At 39.2% G+C, this 20755-nt stretch overlaps 3 protein-coding genes and 1 non-coding gene across 4 annotated transcripts; 3 read left to right on the plus strand and 1 right to left on the minus strand.

Annotated features, from left to right (window-relative positions):
• Window positions 1-377: 377 nt before the first annotated feature.
• Window positions 378-8400, plus strand: lrrc71 (leucine rich repeat containing 71). The gene is given in 19 exon segments (XM_029443353.1): window positions 378-530; window positions 936-974; window positions 1051-1185; window positions 2310-2417; window positions 2977-3052; window positions 3152-3226; window positions 3391-3459; window positions 4099-4258; window positions 4348-4431; window positions 4561-4626; window positions 4809-4891; window positions 4985-5040; window positions 5142-5172; window positions 6215-6263; window positions 6385-6411; window positions 6492-6603; window positions 7043-7134; window positions 7654-7725; window positions 7727-8400. Coding segments are annotated over 19 exon segments (1452 nt in total). The 5' UTR covers window positions 378-460; the 3' UTR covers window positions 7775-8400.
• Window positions 8401-9757: 1357 nt separating this feature from the next.
• Window positions 9758-12831, plus strand: rps27.1 (ribosomal protein S27, isoform 1). The gene is made up of 4 exons (XM_029443245.1): window positions 9758-9876; window positions 10498-10606; window positions 10719-10829; window positions 12586-12831. The coding sequence occupies exons 1-4, from the start codon at window positions 9871-9873 to the stop codon at window positions 12612-12614; spliced, it is 255 nt and encodes an 84-aa protein (XP_029299105.1). The 5' UTR covers window positions 9758-9870; the 3' UTR covers window positions 12615-12831.
• LOC115016313 (small nucleolar RNA SNORA35) lies at window positions 12133-12262 on the plus strand. Its single transcript, XR_003833138.1, has one exon. It is a non-coding gene; the product is annotated as a small nucleolar RNA SNORA35 (small nucleolar RNA).
• Window positions 12832-13073: 242 nt separating the features above from the next.
• Window positions 13074-20755, minus strand: LOC115015715 (small conductance calcium-activated potassium channel protein 1-like). The gene is given in 11 exon segments (XM_029443244.1): window positions 13074-13598; window positions 13600-13620; window positions 13720-13798; window positions 15949-16076; window positions 16403-16513; window positions 16636-16777; window positions 17479-17600; window positions 18190-18489; window positions 19300-19395; window positions 19897-20469; window positions 20471-20755. Coding segments are annotated over 11 exon segments (2064 nt in total). The 3' UTR covers window positions 13074-13391.

Here is a 20755-nt window from a genome sequence, read left to right on the forward strand (position 1 = left end):
AGAGTAGTGTGTGTGTGTGTACGTGAAAATCAAGATGAATTTTAAATACTGATGCAAGAGAACCATCTCGTCCTCAGATTTTAATCTCTAAACAGAGTTTTACAGGAAATCAATTTTTTCTGTTTTGGCCATCTAACTGTCAATTGGAAACTCTCGCGATATTACGACAATTCGACTTTGATGAGTTAAATGACAGACTATCCGTGAATATTGGACACAAAGGCCACATAAACTACTTCAATATTATTATTTACGGTATATGTTTTTTTAAAACACACAAAAGGAAAGCTCGAAGTAACTTGCCATAGCTCTCGCGATAAATCACACAGGTTGGCCCGAGAGTTGGTTACCGTAGTAACGCCAATGACGCCTAGGAGTTCATTAGCTTGCTAATATCAGTACAGCGACGTTAGCTCCGCTAACTCTCTCTATAACTATATTTAGACTTCAAGACACAATAATGTCGAGAAAGAGACAAAAAGGCAAACCAGAAAAGGCAAATGCTGAAGATGAGACCTCGAAAAATACAGGTTAGATGTTGAGTCTTTCATCAGCAGGTTGAGAATCAACGTTACCAGCTCCTTCACTGCCGGGCCCGCTGCCAATGACGAGACAACAAGTATTATTAATCTGTAAATTATAAGACGTAGGCTTTTAATTATGATATAATAATACAAAGGTTGTATGTTACTATTATTTGTATAACTTCTTAATTTTCAACGGCTACCCATAATATTGAACCTAAGTTTTGGGATTTCATTTTGACAGGTTTAGTTAAATACTCAACTTTTGCAATGAGCATTGGTGGAAAAAGTATTCAGATCGTGACAATGCCTTCTCCAGCTTATCCAAGAGGATTTTTAAATAGTTTTTTTAGCTTAGGAAGTAGGAGCATTTTTCAATGCTGTAAACTATGGCCTTTCTGTTGTTTTTAGTACCGACTCCAGATGAAAAATTGTCTGCTCAGACCTTTGGTAAGTAACATTATCAGACGTTTTTTTTAACAGATGAGAGTTGTATGGTCAGTGTTTTAAACCCACTCTCCCATAGATGAATATCAGTGCTCAGGCAATGTGGAGGTCGACTTCCCTTTGCTTTGTGCTCTTCTGGACATGAAGGATATCCCAACTGTCAGCACCAAGCAACCAGCCTCCCTCACCACTGAAACTGAAGGAGGGGACACAGGTAAACAAGCGCTGCTTCTGAACTGAACGCCTGACAGACACATACTATCTTGTTGTACCTTGTATACAATATTTGTATATTATCCAGTGTTAATTATTCAATGACAGGAATGTTTTGTTCACTGCAGCTAATGTCTTTAACTGATGTAAGTGGTTAGTTGAATTAACATTTATATTATTCTTTATTACTGGAATTCAACTACAAAATGTCACGTTCATGAGTGACGTGCAAACCAGGGAGAGATTAAAAATGACCACCAAGAAACTTAAAACGGCCACAAAGAGACTCATAACGACTATGAATAGAGGCAAAACAACCATAAGAGAGAGAAATAACTGCAAAGAGACTTAACACAACTACAAATGACCAGAAAGAGACCCAATATGGCTATTAAGAGACGCAAAGCAACTACAAAGACATCCAAAAGGGCTACAAAGGACATACAATGAATACATAGAGACACAAAAAGACAACAATAAGTGACAAAACAACCAAAGACAAAAGAAAGAATAATAAAATATTACAAAGTGACACAAACATCTGGAACGAGACGCACAAACCAGAGAGAGATGCACAACAACTACAAAAAGAGGCTAAACATCTATAAAGTCTGTGTGTCTTGTTTCTATGTAGGAGAGGTGGTGGGGCCTTTTGCATGCCTGTGCGCAGGAGCCCATTGTCTCATCGTCCGTCCATGATTCTATTTGACTGTCCTTTGAATCTGATCTAATTTCAGTTTTTTAAACAGTGTTGGAAAAATATTCTTAATAAACCCACAAAGTCAGGATCCAAATCAAATAAGAGTTTTAATCAATATTCTTGCAAGAAGGAGCAAAGTTATTAAAGATTACAAAAGATGTACAAATTCACACACGTAAGTTTGTAAGACTTACCGTGTGCTGCTCAGAGGAGTGACTGTCATATATATATATGCATAGATCAAAGGAAATAACTGATACAGATCAGTTCTTCCTTGGTTTATTGCTTGTTTACAGTAAAGACAGATGTGGTGATCAATAGACTGAGGAATGTTCTTTGCTCTATAGTTCAGTAGCAGTTCACACCTCTGTCCTCTGCTGTGGCTAAACACTCAGTATTTTTCCTTTTTACAATCTCATCTTCAGAGGACAGCCCATCTCATATAAATGCTGCACCTTCCTGGCCTAAGCCATGTCTCCAAGTGGAGCTGGAGAATGAAGATCCCCTCAGCGCCAAGAACCTGAAGCTTTCTGGTAAGAACAAAACACAACAGAGAAATATTTGCAGCCATATTTGTCTCTGATTTGACATATTTATTCTTTTTAAATTCTCATTTGTCTTCCTTAACAGTCTGAAACCAACAATCCCACCTTGTATTTGATGTAATTATTGTCATTATATGTTTTAATTGTGCTTGTTTTAGTATCATTATTTGTATATTTTTATATGCAATTCCATATATTTTGCACGTTCTCTTTTATTGGCATTATATCTGCTTAATATGAGATTATTATCTGCCTTGTATGAAATCACCACTTATATTTGCATCTTAATTTGATAATAGGTGTTATTTCCTTTACATACATTTCACCTGTTTATTTCTCTTACCCAGTTACTTAATGAATTTATTTATTTTAATTTAGGGGGTGGGGGGCTTACATATCATTCCAATTTTGTTTTATTTTGAAAATCAGGGATATATAAATAAAAGTATTATGTTTATTGATATGATTATGATTATTATTGTTATTATTCAGTAGTTCTGCTGGATGTTGGGGGAAACATAATATAATCTGTGGTAAATGTAAACAGGGTGGAAGGTAGACGAGCGGATTGCCAGAGTGCTACAGAAGATGCTTCTCTCCTTGAGCCAGCTACAGAGCCTTTAGTGAGTAATGAGCGTATGCACTCTTGTTACAGGGAACAGGGTTACAGCTGTCACTGTTTCGCTCTTGTTTGTGTGTGTAACCTGTCCTCTGTTTTGCAGTTTTTGGCAGGCGGGACTGACGGATCAAATGTTAATCTCCCTCATGAACCCAATATCACTGTGCTCCAACCTCAGGTGAGCGGATGCTGCTGTCATTCTCACTGTGAGGCTTTGTTTTGTAGAGAAAAATGTTGTAGAGCTGCAGAGAAAATTACAGCACAGTATGCAATTAACATTATCAGTTAAACGCTGAGGGTTACTGATGCTTCCCCTCCTCTTTTTTTTTTCTTTTACGTTAGAGCTGTGACATTGGAGGGGAACCATCTTCCAGAGCGGAGCTACCAACTTCTTCTCTCTGAAGACAGCGTGTGAGTCACCAAGCAGCTACATGTACAGTACTCACTTTTAATCCCGATACCTAGACTCTGGGTATCGGCCGATACTGAGTAACGATACGATCCCAGTGTTAAATTAATAAGATGTGTGCCTCAGTGTGTGGAAGAGACTGGGATCATTCTTGTATGAGTAAGGCAAAACTTCATTGTTTTCCTATCTTTTGTTGAACTAAATATAACAAGTAAATACCTAGATATACATGTACTAAATTATTAAAATAATAAATCATGCACGAGCAATTTGGTAAAAGAAATCTTCAAAATTAACCAGAATTTAAATTCTAGCTCAAAACAATACAACTGCATAAAATGAGAACAAAATGTAAACATTAAATCACAATTCAGTCACAAACTAGTGCCAACAAACTTGATAAACACTAAACATTTGCTCCCTCACCTATGCGGTCTATCGGCGTGCTGCTCAACGTAGTAATCAGACATTGTCACCGATACCTGATCCAGCTATTTGAGTCAATATTGGCCCGACATCAGTATCGGATCGGTGCGTCCCTTTATCACTTAGCAGTACAGAACTTGTTCAAATAACCCTTGATTTGCATTCACACACACAAATAAAAGCATTGACTCATGCCGTGTGTTTCTTTGGTCAAGACTCGCCCACTTGTCCCTGCGAAATAACCAGATGGGAGCCGAGGGCGCTCGTGTAATTGGGTCGGCTCTCTCAACAACCAGATCTGCTAACAGGAACCTCTTGTCCCTCAACCTGGCATTCAATGCTATCGGTGATGCAGGGGCTACACATATCGCACAGGTATAAACAAGAACTGACTCCATATTTGTCCCTTTTATATTCTCGTCATGACCGCAGAGGCTTTGTCTTCATCCTGTTTTGTCCCTCAGGGCCTGCGGTTGAATCGTGCTTTGCTATTTCTCTCACTGTCCAACAATCAGATTGGAGACTCAGGAGCTGCTCATCTGTCTGCGGTATCTATTTATATTTAAGATTTGAACCTGGGATATAATACATTTAAATCAGTGGTTAAATTGTTTGAATGATATTCTGCTTATTATATAATGTAATTTAATAAGCTGCCACCCCTTAACCATTTTCAGATACTATGTGAGTTTGCTCTCACTCATGAAGAAGTTGTGGAGAGGAGAAAGATGCTTCTAAGTGCTGTAAGTGCAGCAATGTCTAACATGAAAATACCTTAAAATGAATCCTAAATATAAAAAATACTCTCATTCAAAAGGGGTTCTCACAAGCATAGAAGTGCAAGTACATGTATGAGACATTCTGGTAAAAACATTTAACAAGATGTTTTTTGTTTTTTTCATCTTTAATGGTTGATTGTGACCAGTCTGCTGACCAGCTTCGCTCAGTAGCCAGCAGCAGTTCCCTGAGTTCCATCAAAGAGGAGAACAAAGCTAAAAAGCAGATAACATGCCAAGAAGGAAAATATGGTGCAACTCATATGGTATCTGTGGTTTGTAAATCGCCACAAGTAATCTTGAGATCTTTTGACTTGCAGGAGACATCCAAAAAAGACAATAAACCAGCCAACAAAGATAACCTGAAGTCTAACAAGAAATGTAACTGATTCCGTCTCAGATAAACAAACACTTGTTTTATTATGCTCTGACAGTCGGAGTGTTTATCTTTTCATTGCTGTCTCTTTAAATCTCTCCTATAGCTTCTGATATAAAGGTGCCTCTAAGTCAGTGGTTCTCAACCTTTTTTGGGCCTGTGCCCCCTTTCGATTATCCAGGTCCCTTACTGCCTCCTCCCCCAACAAATGCAACTGGTGTCATAGACTGCAGCCAATCAGAAACGGGTCAGACATTCAAACTTTAATAGGTGTTAAACACAGCAGCCGATCAGAAATGCGAAACAATTTTCCCTCATAAGTGTTCGAAACGAGCAGCCAACAAAGGAACAAGTCTGAGGCGCTGCCCCCCCCCAACGGAACCCCGTGTTTTGTTATATAAATATATAGCGCCAAATCACAACTCACTTTTCACATTAAGCAGGTGCTATTTTATTAAATAAACTAAACACCTATGTTATTTATCAAATGTATGCCACACGTTTCCGTGTTTACTGCGTTGCTACTTTGCGCATTCACATTCTCTCCTCTGCTCTGTTTCACGAAGACCGGGGCTCCGCTCTCAACACACACGTGCACGGGTACACCTACAGTCAGAGACAGAGCGGAGGAAAGGAGAAGAGAGAACTACAAAGTGCAAAAAAGTAAAAAATCCATCGCATTAATTATAAATGGAGCAGCGTCGACCCCAAGGTTCAAAAACTCAGGCGAAAATATCCACGTTTTTTAAACGCACACAGCCTGAATTGTGCACCAGTGATGCAGATGTTAGCTCTGCTACTACGCTCAGATTTAACAACATAGCAGAGCCTATAAAACAGGGGTGGGGAACCTTTTTCCTATCACGTGCCATTTCAAATTTTACAAAATCCTTTGAGGGCCATACTATTTACTGAACTCATAACCTTTGTTAAGACACCGCCCATTCATTTCACCGTTCTTTCATGTTGTGCAACTTTTTCATGCATGTATCTCTCTGTTTTATCTTTCCATGTTTTTATGTTACGCTCTGGAGAGAGGGCCGGATCAAATGGTCCGGAGGCTCCCCACTCTATAAAATAAACGTCCCCCCAAAAACACATGAACGACCCCCTTTCTAAAATATTGCTTCCAGCCCTGGGGGGGGGGGGGGGGGACCCGTTGAGAACCCCTGCTCTAAGTAAATGTGGCAAGCAGGGCGGCAAAGAGAAGCAACTATCTGCACAGGAGGTACCAGAGACATGCTTTTCTGAATCTGTGCACTAAGTACCATATGGATATAAACTCACACAGTAGGAGTTCTTTTAATAATTCAGTTTTATCACTTTGTTTCCCCCCCCCCCCCCTGCAGGATAAATCAAGTAATGCCCTAAATGAGGTTTGTTTGAAGTGAACCAATTTTATTTTCAAGCAAACATTTTGTTTTCTCATGCAGTTGTTTACTTCTCTCTCCAGCAGCACGGAGAGTCGGTGGAGATAGTGAACCCCCTGCTGGATCAGTCGGTGCAGCACAGGGACGGGGAGCTTATTCTGCCTGGAAACACGACTCTCTCCTCCCTCAACCTGGCAGGTCAGTCACTATGTTGTGTTCATCTCTTGATTACAGAAAATCTAATCCGGAAACATTTTACATCAAGGTATTTCCAGCACAGCTGCTGTTAAGTTTCATAGCAGGAATAGTTTCAACTGTCATAAACATCAATTTTGTTGTGAGTTCCTCAGAATCAATTAAAGCTTTCCTACATTTTTAAACTACATGTAAGCCTTTTTTATTGTAATTTGTGTGGAAAAAGAAAATTAAAAGCTTAAATGGGAGGTTTATTATTTCAGGTCATACAGGTCATATTAGATTAATGAAATCACTATATATTAAATTGTTTTGTGCACACTGGTCGCTAATTAGCAGCTACTTCTTAAGGGATCTGCACAAACAAAATAAAGAAATCTTACAATGAAGAATTACTACTGAAGATTTGCATAAAATGGTTATGTTGTGTGTGTTTGTGTAGGAAACAGAATTACAGAGAAGTCGCTGCCTCTGTTTCTGACATCACTAGAGATGCAGGATGAGGGAGGAGGCCTGCTGCGTCTCTGTCTTGAGGTGTGGGTGTTTGTGTGCGTGCGTGCGTGTGTGTGTTGGTAAAATTCCGTCAAGTAAATTAACTAAATTTGCATCTAAGCGCTAAATTGTTCAAGGTACTGTAGAAGAAGATTTTTTGACTACTGTCCTTGCATTGGTGTACTTTTAGTTCAACATTTTTGAAAATCAGTATTTTTACTGTAACGTAGATGATAATTCTCATTTACTACAACTTGGACCTTATTTTATATACTGTAGGCCATCATTCCTATTATAATGATCTGAGCTAATTGTTGAGATCTGGGAAGGTGGCAACATTGATCAGGTACATTTTAAATGAGCTACTTTTAACTTTCTTTTTTTTTTACACCAGAATCATTTTAATTTGACTTAAGTAAAATATTTTAGTAGACTTGATTATTTCAATACATTAGTTTCGACTCCTAGTGTGTCACCATACTTACCTTAAATACACCACCTCTATGGAACCTACAGTGTTGATTGAAGATGGTTTATGATGATTTCTGATTTGTCTTTCAGAGAAACCGCTTCCCACCGGAGTGTGAGTGTTATGTGAAGATAAAGGAACTGATGACACTTGCAGATCCACTGAAAGAAACCCAGCTCTGAACAGACAGAAGAGGAGGAACAGGGAGCATAGTGCTGAGAGAACTCATCTAGCACATACGTATACTATATACTCTTTATTTGGCAAATAACAATAAAGATACTTTGTCCTCTGCTGTGAGATGAACAATTAACAAATGGAGGTAATAACAGTAGCAGTCTGGTGGGACATAAAGAGGCGGTGCCTGAGCAGGAGGACAATGTGGAACATTAAAATCCAGATGCTTTTCCTCGGACTCTAATCACAAACCTGTTTACAGATCCGTTTTACTGCTTTGTTTTGCTCACAGTGGAATTTACACCAAGGTCAAAGACTGAGAACAGCAACATACCAAGTGCTTAATATAAACAAACTGTTGCTATCATATCTCATCAGTTATCAGCCCGTGTGATGGTTAACACTTGCTGATTTATCTTCCACAGACTGCACAAGTTTTAAACTTTCGCTGGTGTTTTAAGCATGTGTGTGCCAAAGGTTGTTTGTACATGTTTGTACTGTGTTTTCCATATGAAGTTCCCTCTTTGTGTTTCCACTGGGTTTCACTGCTGAGCTTCAGCTCAACTGTAAAGATAATTATTGCTTATTATATATGCTCGGGGCCCTGAAGTGCCACCAGGGGGCTCTCAAAGGAAATTAAAATAAAATTACTTTTTCATGTTCCACTGTTTATTGCTTGATTATAAACACCCATGGTGGGGGAAAAAGTATTCTGATATTTGATTTAAGAAAGAAGCAGTGTAGTAACACAATATTTTCCTCCAAATTGTAATGGAGTAGAATTATAAAGTAGCATAAAATATAAATACTCAAAAATTGAACATAAGTACAGTACTTGAGTAAATGGACTTTCCACTACTGATATACACACACTCTTAAAAAGCAAACAGTCTAATAATTGTTACTTTACATAGGAAAGACATTGTAGTCTACATTTTTGTTTTTTGTCAAAATGTAGTTGTGCTTATGTTGTTGAGAAATGTGCATATATGGACACTTGGGAAGAATATATCAAGTTTAGAACAATTCAGTACATTACAATTTCTAGTAGGAATATTGATTTTGCATTCCTCAAAACAATATAAAGAATTGAGAATAAGTAAAAATAGTTAGGGTCTAGATAGATAAAAAATAAAATAATAATAGATGTACATCATTTATATATATTTGTATATCATCTAATATTAGTAGAGAAGAAAATAAAATATTTAATTCATTGCTAAAACAAGTTAATGAGGTTTTCTGATTCATCCATTTACATGAATGAATGTTATATATATCTAACAATTATGATGATATTGACAATTACAGCTATTTCTTTTGAGAGGTTATCTTTGTGTGTGTCAAATGGTGAAATATATAAAGGTTTGCCGGGTGGAGGGAGCAGAAATCTTAGCAGACAAAGTTTGCTCAGACTCTGATAAAGCCCTCATTCCAAATAAAATGAAAGAAGTTAATATGAAAATATTACAGAGATGCTTCGCTTGTGAACAATTATATACATTTAAAGCAGATCATTCTCCAGTATGCTCTTTCTGTAAAACAGAAATTGAATCAATTTCTCACTCATTCTATTAATGTACTTACTCTCAAGAGTTCTGGATTGACGTTGCTCTATTGTTTTTTTATTTATTTAATGTTACTGAATTATACAGTCTAGCAATCTATTAACAATGCTCTCAGGCTTATTTGCTGCCACCTAATATCCGACTGTTTTGTAAGGAACGAATATCTCTCTGTCTGTTTCTAAGATAGATAGTTTCTAAAAAATATATTAAGACATCTCAAATAATAATACTAAAATAAATAAGATGTATAATATAGCCTATGTTTAAGTTTAAACATCTCCTGTACAGTTCGATATTTGTTTTGTTATATTTGTTATTGTTGTTTTACGTATTAACATAAGGTGTTAACATTATTGTTTTTAATATGACCAACTGAAATATATATTTCTCTGTACAATGTAATATAATAATAATGTATAAAAGAGCAGAGTTAGGACCTCACTAAAATGGCCGCAACGTCCTAACAACTTCGTCACATCCGGCTCGTGCTCAAAGGAACCACCGATATCAACCCGTCGCTTCCGGTAATGCCTCCTTTTCGGCAGCGGCTATTTCCTCGCCAACATGCCAGTGAGTATCCTCAGGACGGTGTAAAATAACATTTTAACCATTTAATGAAGTGTTGGAGAGCCGCCAAACGGCTCAATGCTTACGTAAAGAAGTAGCGATTCGACTAGTGCTGCGTCCAGAGGCTTTCGTTGAGTTTTGGTCCCAGTTTTACTCAAATTATTCTCCACATTTGAGCGCATTGCGAGCGCATTGTGACACAAGATGGCTGCGCACACACTGCAAACATGGAGCCAGTTCAACGGAGGATCTGAACGGGAGTATAACCCAGACAATTTAACATTAACCGCAGTAATCTCCTCTTGATTACTGTTGTTGGTTTGATTAAGTTATTGTGACTCCTGATCCTAAATATTTGGAGAATAACCCGAATGCGTAGCCTGCATTAATCCAAGTCACGTAGGCCAGCCGAGGAGCCTGATTTAACGTAGCGGTCGTTTAGCAGCACTGAGCAATGCTAACACTAAAGTTAACTGTTATTTTAAGCAAAGTACTACATTTAAATGACCACCGTTTTATCTTTTCACTTTGATAGCCCATTATCTCTATCAGTTTTAATTGATCAATCACAGATGAGGTTAACTAACCTTTTTGTCCATTCCCCCTGTTTTTCTTTAAATGCAGCTCGCAAAAGACTTGTTGCATCCATCCCCTGAGGAGGAAAAGAGGAGGCACAAGAAGAAGCGTCTTGTACAGAGTCCTAACTCTTATTTCATGGATGTGAAATGCCCAGGTAAAGTTTTTCTCCATGCAGTTTCACATCATCGTCTTTCAGCACAGTTGGTATTTCTTAATCTGCCTTTGTTTTGACATAATGGTTTTATCTGGTGTCTGTCTTCTTCCAGGATGCTACAAGATCACGACAGTGTTCAGCCATGCTCAGACAGTCGTGCTGTGTGTTGGCTGTTCAACAGTCCTGTGTCAGCCCACTGGAGGCAAAGCCCGTCTCACAGAGGGTCAGTATTTACCCACAACAATGTCCACAATACAATTTTAACAGCCTGTAGTTTATACATACCTGAGGGTATGAAAGGCTAAAATGTAGTGAGTAAAAATGGCTGATTTAATAATCCACAGCTCTGACTAAATTAATCTGACATCACTATTGTTGTACAGAAAAGTAAAAACAAAAACAAACGTGTACTGCAATTGTTTTGTTTTCCTCTGAAATTGGCCACAGTGATGTGTTTGTTCATCTTTTGTGTTTATTGGTCGATTGCAAACCAACTTTAAAGGTGCAAATCAACTTCTACTGCATGGGAGTCAAACTCCGTCACGGAGAGGGACACAATTTAAAGCATTAATTGAACCGGATAGACCTATCTGATAATATTCATATCACGGGTCGGATATAATTGTGCCCTGGTCAACTTGAGACATGTGATCTTCTGTATCGGATGTGTAGTTGCGCTCAGTGGAAGCGTTTTGACTTTGTCGACCAATAATACACATTTTCATTGTTGGAATAATGCGTAGTAATATCAATTTCCAATTATCGGCCTTTTATTCATCCCTAAAATATAACATATTTAGAAGAAAAACAAGTTATACAAGCTCGGGTTGTAATCGAGTTTATTACAATGTCTCATGCATAGTAGACTGAGTTTTTCTCTCCTAGATTCAGGCCATATGCCCACCATTTTTAAGTTGCTGAAATAGATTGTCCTGTTTATGTTCACCATCTTGTGCAATATTCATCTATTGATGCTAACATTTGGTGAGGGAACCCTCACCAAATGTTACCAGCAACAGATCCTAAGAGAAGAATGCATTACCATTTGATGTCTTTTTAAATGAGCTTTTACAAATCAGCGCACTGATTGTTCTTCAGTAACGGACTATATTCTCTGCACTAGACTAACCAATAAACAACTTAATTTAGGCCTTTCAAGAATTGGTTTAAAACGTAAAGCTGGTTGTTTGTTTGAGCCCAAAATACTTTTGTTTTTATCTGCTTGGGACTTAAATTCATGTATTGAACTTGTTGCTGTGTGAAAACGTTCTCTTGTTGAGCAGAGCCTTAAGCAATGTTTGATCCAGATGCTACAACTTTGTGCATTACGGTCGATCAGCGCCCTGTTCACTGCTCTGTGCTCATGATCAGATCTTAAAGACTTATCATCTCAGCCGTGTGACGAGTAACATTTTCTAGCACTTCAACTGATTGTTGGCATTTGGTCGGTTCTTCAGACCCGGAAAAAAAACCCGACTATTTGTGAATGAATTATGTTCATATGAGACACATTTTCAAGTTAGTTACCGCACTGCCAAGTGACTGGACTTCCTCTATCGTGGTTTTCCAATCTCATTCCAGTGCCAGATCAACCTCGGTTTGCAGAAGGGCTGAGCTAGACCACTGGCTCCCTCCTTTCGAAGGCTGAGAACAAATGTCTACTTTATAGCAGCAGATTATTTTTATTCTGTCTATAAACTGTCAGATAATAGTGAGAATTGTCCACCCAGTTTCTCAAAGTTCAATTTGATTTCTTGTTTTTGTCGGTATAAAAGACCTAAAAGGTATTGAGTAGTATATTATAGAAAGCTGTAGATTGTTTTGCTGTCAAAGCTTCCACGTTTGAGCCTGGTGTTGCATTAGCGAGCGTCACTTCTCAGTGGAAGTGAAGTTGTCACATGATGGCAAACGATGACACTGCATTATTTCTGTACTGTACGGCTTCTCTTTTGTCTGACGTTCATTGTCTCGTCTGGCAGGGTGCTCATTCAGGAGGAAGCAGCACTAGCTGTTCTCCCCGGAGCTGAAGGGGAGAGGAGGGGATGGACCGGTTGATATCAGCACCTTCTTCCGGAGACTGACACGGCGGTCCGATCTGAAACGAGACCTGAAGACGACTGGACAGCAGATGGATTTCCACTGTTCATGTCTACGGATCGATTGTTGCTGTAACTCCACCCTCCAACCCTGTCTCTCTTAATAAAATATTGTTTTGGCTAAACCAATGTAGGTTCGTTTGCTGTCTGAAGGAAATGGTTTTCTTTGCTGTCTGAGACATTTAAAACAAAGGCAGTTTTATTATTTTATTACAAAGTTCTACAGGTTATCTTAATTCTGTAAGATTATAAATTTATAACAATACCAAACTGTATTTAAATTAATGCAAATTTGGTTACATGATGAAAAAAGTGCAGCTACTCTGACATGGGAGTGATGATGTCCGGGTTTATCTTGTTGATGTATTTGTTTGGACTGAGACTTAAATTATTTTCATAATCGTTTCCTCCATAAATCCATCATCACTTGATCTATAAAACATCAGAGAACAGAAAAGCCCACAAGTTTGATCTTTATTTAACTGTCCAAAACCCCAAAATGCTCAATTTATTACAATGTAAGACTAAAAAAAAAAACAAGTCTATTAAGACTAATTTCTACATTTTGGTTTGATGGTATTTCTGCTAAATACTATTTTTTACGTAGTTCTGTACATCCTTAATTTTCACGACTAAGAAAAATGTCCCATGATTATTTTAGCTGCTTTATAGGCAGATGTCCCTCTTCTTCACCGATCCACACTTGCACCAGCAGCCTCCGTCTTCACCTCCCTCTCCCTGAGCAGGTGGCGGATGGAGGAGTTCTGCGTAGACAGGGTCCTGGACAGGAGCGGCATCAGGCTCCTGAAGCCCTCCCTCAGCTCCTCCACGTGCTTCTCCAGGCTGTGGATGTGTGTGTCCAGCTCCCCCCTGCAGCCCTGCACCTCCGACAGCACTGTCATACATCATGGTTTGCATCTGCATTGGGGTTCATGTCCATGTAGAGAAGAGAAAGAAGGCATCAGGGGAATATTAGATGCTAATTTGTAGAGGTTTTGTGATTATGTGTTCACTTGCCTCTCTCACCTTACAGAGGTCCACAAGTGTGTTTCCCTGGTCTGCAAGAATCCTCTTCTCTATCTTCACACGCCGCAGCCTGGGTACAAATATATACAGATTTAGGTGCTACAGGAAGGTTAGTAGGAAATGACTACTTTTATAATACGAAAAAAGTTCATCCACGTTATCAATGAACAAGTTGTTAAAGAGACTTTGTTTGGTAAAACGTAGTCTCAGCTATACAAACACTTCTACACCCAAAGCTTTGTATACTTGCTTTATATACAGCTAATCATAACATTAGAAGGAGACATATCTTTTTCAGTAATAGTTCTGCTTATGGCCAAAAGAGTTATTGAATAAATTGATATCTGAATTATCCACAACTTGCTGTAATGGTGTCCTATATTGTTGTGTGTTTGTGTGAGGATATATACATATCCTGGGATGTGTGTGTGTGTGTGTATACATATATATATATATATATATATATATATATATATATATATATATATATATATATATATATATACACACATACCTGTGTTAAGTGGATGTTAAAATCAATAAAGACATTGTTATACTCAAACAATTATGCACACTACATAGTCTATTGTTGGTGAAAAAGCTCCAAAGAATCTTGCAAAACAAAACAAAAAAGTAATCAATTTTAGAAAAAAACATTTAGATTTTTGATTGTGTGAAGTTTAGCACATATTATATATATGTATAACATGGTAAATGATGTTGATATTGTTGTATACTAACTGCTAAGAGAGCGTACTATGACGTGTAGTATGTAGTACATCCAGTAAAGAACTGGGATGTAGGATTTGGTACAAAGTTCCAGAAAGGTTGTAGCAGCACAAACCTGTGAGTGCAGAGCATTTATTGATCATAAGTTTAACTTCTCATTTGTAAGAGGTAGAATTTCTTCTTTCAGAGGTTTGTCTCAATTAACAGAGAATATATACAATTCTCAAGCTATAAAACAATTTTCCAGCTTTTTCAGCTATTTCTATGTCGTACTATAAACTTTTAAAGGCATACTAAAATAAATGATGGCATAATATAACTTTTAAAAACCCTTTTTGAATGGGTTTGTACGGTATACTATACTATGACTGTTTTTAACTACATGTTTATGGCATTAAAACACTTTTTAATAACTTTTTTGATTACATTTTTATGGCATAATAGCCAATGACATTTTGTTTTTGACATTTGTATTGCATGCTATACTATGTAATGGCAACAAAAATACTATATACTTCTATACTATGAAAACTAGGTTTTCTTTTATTATAAATACATACATTTAGTCGTTTCCTGTTATCGGGTGGCTGATCATGTTTGGACAGATCATTCAAAAGTCATAAATCTGTCAAATATCAGTTAGAGTGAGAAAAGTAGGAAGTAAATGGTGTGTGTTTATTGGTTTGAATTAAACTAGAGCGGGAATGTGGCCACAGAGAGAAAACATATATATCGAGGCTACAAATTACTCATTTGTGCGCACGAGATACAATTATTTCCCTCAATTGAATTACATCGTTCCCACTTTGTGATTCGTGATTTGTGCGCACGAGATAAGTGTCTCTACAATGAGTCAGCACAGCCACGCTGCAGTCTCTAACTGGAGCGATGTTGCGCACTGTCAAGCCAATTACGCACAGCAGATCCGCTTTTGTTTTTAATGATGATCAACAGGCAAACCAATGTGAATCACTTTAAACGTATCGCTCCGCTTATAACTCCAGCCTGACTGTCAGGTCCGGTGTCTCCATCCTAAAAACCGTTCAGAGTAACGCTGCGCGTGTCATCTTTTGTTAAACGAGATGGTCTGAATTGTCGTCGGGAACTGCACATTAATTATAATATCCTACAGGTAGATGTGTGGCTGTGGATGGAAGATTTTAAAAACAGGAATAAGGACTATTTGACCACTGAATGCACATGTCCTGTTACTGAACACTGCATGAGTTGAGCTGCTTGTTTCTTTTATGGGAAATTTGTTTTGCAGTTTGTTTTAAGTCTGTGGTTTGTTCATTCATGTGAAACTTGTTATGCTGCTGTCTCGGTCCGGTAAAAGATATTCTGGATTTCAATGGGGATAATGGTAAAATAAAAGTATAGAAATAAAAAGTTTATTTCACAATGATACCATGTAACATGTAGCACATGTATGATAATAAGGTGAAAAGGCAGGGCTCGCTGTGACAGCACAGCTTGGGTTAAGTGTCTTACTGGTGGATGGCCAGAAGCAGCTTCCGCTGGTGCATGCGAACTCTGGTGTTGTCTCTTTCTCTTGACAGCTTAGTGTGTTTGTAGATAAGCCAAGTCTCTCTCAGCACATTTGCTGCAGCAATTTTTATCTAGTGAAAGGATGAAGAAAATCACTCAATAGTTATTTTATTTTAATGCTCACGACCTGAAAGCACTGTTATTTACTGCACATGCTGAACAACAACATAATAAAACAAGAGAACTAAATCTGCTTCTGGGGGGAAAACATTGAAATTGAATTTGTTTTAGAGTAAAATTAGTTGATATCTGATGTGTGCGAGAATAAAACTTCACACTAAACTGTTACAATTTAACAAAAAAGATGTAGTCACAGTCTGTGCAGAATCTCTCTCACTTCTAGGACTATTTAATCTACATTAATATGTCAAATAAAGCCACACTGAGGTAGATTTACCCCCTTGGTGATGTGGGAGTCCATCATGAAGTTGTGAACATGTTTCTCTGCTCTGGTCAACTCCAGCTTCCTGGCAACCACCGCCACCACCAGGACTGTGCAGCCAGCTCCCTGTGAGAGTCAGAATATATATATTTATATATATATATATATATATATATATATATATATATATATATATATATAATATATATATATTATGATATACAGTCACTCTCGACCCTTCGTCTCACCATTATCCCAGTGAGGAGGCAGATGCTGCGACCACAGTAGGTGTGAGGCACCACGTCTCCGTAACCGATGGACAAGAAGGTGACAGAGACCATCCACAGCGCCTCCATGTAGTTGCTGCTCAGGTCCCTGTAGTTGTGGTGTCTGTAGGAATAAAAATGATATTATATTATAACATTTCCACATAGCTTATAGCTTTAGCGTTTTCTGGTCTTCAATTCTGCTTTACTGAACGTTTCTGACTGCTGTAGCTGAATAACACATTTCTGCTCTGCTTTCCCCCATACCCACTCCTAGTTTACATTGCATTTTGTATTAAGGACACCAATATTCAATATATATGGTTGATTTTGAGATGTTGGAAAGAGCCTCAAACTCCTACACTGAAAATGTGGAGGGAAGAAATGATGCAACATTTCTGAAAGTTCAAAAGATGCTTGGAAGGTTGAACTTGAAAAATGATATGGGACAGCTTAAGTGGATAAATATGTTCAGCGCTTCTGTAATTGTTCCCATATGCTAATGTACCAAATATTATTGTAACCAAATAAAAGCTTTTATTGTATCAATTGTATTGTCTTTTTTTTTTAATCTCTATTTGTTTTTGTTGTCCTTTTTTCATCTTTTTTCTTTTTGGTGTTGGATATTCTAAAATTCAATACAACTTGAGAATGATCAGGTGACATTTGATCTCGTCAGTGTCGTCCAGCCAGTACAGATGTAGCACAACAGAGTCACATTTGGATTAGTTGTTGCAGTACAAACATTACATTAATACTGTAATTAAATATTAAATATATACTGTAGGCCTTGAGCACCACAGACTCCAATATATCATCACCCACCTCTCACAGACATGTAAGCCCCACGCTGCCACTATCCACAGAGAGACGCTGAAAATCATCAGCACGGTCCCGGGGTAGGTGGTCATTAGAGTTTTCCCCACAAACCGGGTGTTGAAGTGTATCTAAAGATCACAAGAGGGATACATTTGCGTCATGATTTTGACAGTAGGGCCCTACTTAGCCAGACTATTTAGGATAGTACCTGTCAGATTATGATTATATAATACAGAGGAGATGAGGGATAAGAAAACTTGTTCTCAATCTGGCTTGATACACGGGTGGTAGGTTTGGCATTGCAGTGGGGAGACAAAGGTCATTTCCATCACTCTTAAATATTATTTATAAGGGAAGGGATTAGCCAGGTGCATATTATCAACCGTGGAAAAGAAAGCAGACAAGCGAAGGAGAGCTGGTGAGGGGCATAATCAGCATGTGAAACCACTGTCATAGCCACACCTCAATTGTCACACCTCTACAGACCCCTCGGCCCACCTGGACATAAGACATAAACACATGTGCAACAGATGAAATGTTCATAAAGGAAGCCCGGTCCAAATCACTGTTCAAAATATAAACTTTATGTCTCTTAGCAGGTTTCTGCCCAGTTTATAAAATCATATCACAATAGACAGTGCAAAGCCTCTTTCATTTAAAAGTGCTATGAATGCATAACAGTACTATCCAAGCCAGCTGTGTAGAGTGACCTCCCACCTTGTTGAGCGCTCCGATGCTGCGAGATGCGGTGTCAGTGAACAGGCGATGGTGCAGCATCATGGCGCGGCCCAGCAGGTAGAGCCTGAGGAACATGGGCAGAGCCAGGATGATCTCCAGCTCCGTCTCCGACAGCAACAGGCGAGTCGGGGTGTGCTGGAAGGTCTGTTGGAAGTACGCCATCAGACCCACCGGGTAGGGATGAATGACCACCACTGCCAGCTCCAGGGATACCAGAGCCAGACGGTCGGTCGTCATGGCAATCCACCAATCCTCTGCACCGATATCGTGAACGTAGAGCTACGAGAGAAGCGTGAAGAGTGATACTCCGACACACAGTCAAAGATGAACAGCTGGGGGCAGTAGGAGCTGAGGAAGTTTTACAACCGTACGTGTGCATCTGTGTTTCATTTTTACCTGCTCATTTATTATTATTAATATACTGCACCCGGCCTCCATATGTAAATAAAGTGTCAAACAAATATTCCATGGAAGACCTGAGTTTTTTGCACCACCACTTTTTTATTGTTGGATGGAAACTACAATGATTAAATGGGCACTCCCTCAATTTCACACCCTAATATCACCAGAAGGGAGCTGCAAGTTAAAATAAAATAAATTGCTCAAAGTCAAAGATCTGGTTCTTCTGCTCTTGTAAAACTTCCCACCATGAGTCAGACAATATTTGTACTTTTTTAAAGGACTAAAAAATAAAACATATGTTTCTGATTCACACAGTGATTTTCATTTTTCCGATTTTCCTTTCCCTAAATTGCTTTCTGCTTTGAAGTATTGCACTTTCACTTCAAATGAAACAGCCTCAGAATGAGAAATTATTGTTTGGGTTTGCTCACAGTGCGTTAACCTAACGTTAAGTTCAAGCTCACTTTCAGAAGGCCAACAGACTAAAAGGTTGGGAACCATTGTTGTGGAAACTTCAGTTCCTTATACCCGGACTGTTTTCAGTTCTCCATGTGATAACTATCCAAAAGAAAGAAAAAGCTGTAGGAGGTGATTCCTTCAGTACAAAAATACGGATTTCTTTTTGCCAAAGAAACTTTTACATTTGAGAGGATGAAAAGTAAACAGCAATATGAACAGATAAGTTACCTGTATCTCACAGCAGTGGTACGCGATAATGAGGCCCAGCAGGATGATCGTAGAAAAACTGATGACGGACTTGAGTGCGAGGGAGTAGACGGAGCTCTGTGGGTGACACACACACACACACACACATACACACACACACACACACACACACACACACACACACACACACACACACACACACACACACACACACACACACACACACACGACATCATTATCAAGCTGATAGCGGTTTATCATTACAAAGCTCAATCTATGAACCTCAGTGAACCTCTGTAACCTTATAATCATACATGTATTGTATATTATCCACTTGCATAATGTAATGAACATGATTGTATGGGCGCACTGTGCATTTTCCTGCAGCTGTTAGGAAATCAATTCTCATACAGACTCAACCCAATTATGAAGATCATGTGGGAAAAAAAGGGGGGAAGATTTATAGTTTTTCTTTAAAAGGCAGTGAGGCTTTGAGAAAAACTATTGAGCTCTATTCAGTAAAGATGATGACTGCACTTGTACTGTGATTTCTTTTCTTTTTTTACTTTAACATCTACATTTCTCAGGGTCTCAGCCTGGTTCTCCTGTCTCTCTGACCTTGCTGTAGACGCTCCAGGAGAGTTCAGTCTCCATCACCATCATCACCATCCCAAATAACCCCACTGCCAGGGCGCAGTCGTTCAGCCGCTGCCTCCTTAAAAACAGAGCCCTCCTGTGGACCAGCCGCCAGCCGATGTTGTGGGTCTTCCAGTACGAGTCGTCTTTGCCGTCCTCTTTGTGGTTTGGGCTGGTCTGGGAAATGGTATCGGGGTCCGTAACGGGACATTCGGCTCCTGGCAGCAGGCCTGTGGCCTCAGTCGGGTCCCGGCGATGCTGGAACGTCTCATTGTGTGGCTGGAAGTCGTCATCTTTGCTGGTGATAATGATCTCTGGGAGACTGTGGTGGTCGTGCATCTCCAAAGAAACGTTGCCCGAGTTGAGGCGACCTCTGCCCTCAACTTCCTTGACGTCTAAGTGTGACCTGCAGGGGCTCGGAAGGGGTGACCCGCAGGGAGAAACGGGGACGTCAGAGAAAGAGGTGACTTTCTCCTGCAGTGTGTAAGATCTTGCGATTTTGGCTCTGCACTGGTGATTGCACTCCTTGTGTGCTGGATTTTGTCTACTACCCCCCTGAACCTTTCACGCATTTCTTCTCTTTGCCTTTGTGTCCCTTCCTGTTAGAGCGAGGTGAAGGTGTGACGTAAAGGTGTCCGTTGTATAAAGGTGTGGTGGCCATGGCCTGAGTTCTGTCCAGCCACACGATGTGATCGGCGGATGGTTGGACTGTGTGGTGTATCCCGCACTGAGGAGAGCAGGCCTGAAGTGGAGGAAGCCCCCTGGGCGGGAGGAGGGGGCGCTGGTCCTCCACGTCCTGTCTGTCCAGCACTGACAAGTTCATAGAGGGGGAGTGCTCCAT

The sequence above is a fragment of the Cottoperca gobio genome, chromosome 11, assembly GCF_900634415.1.
Source record: "Cottoperca gobio chromosome 11, fCotGob3.1, whole genome shotgun sequence".
NCBI lineage: Eukaryota > Metazoa > Chordata > Actinopteri > Perciformes > Bovichtidae > Cottoperca > Cottoperca gobio.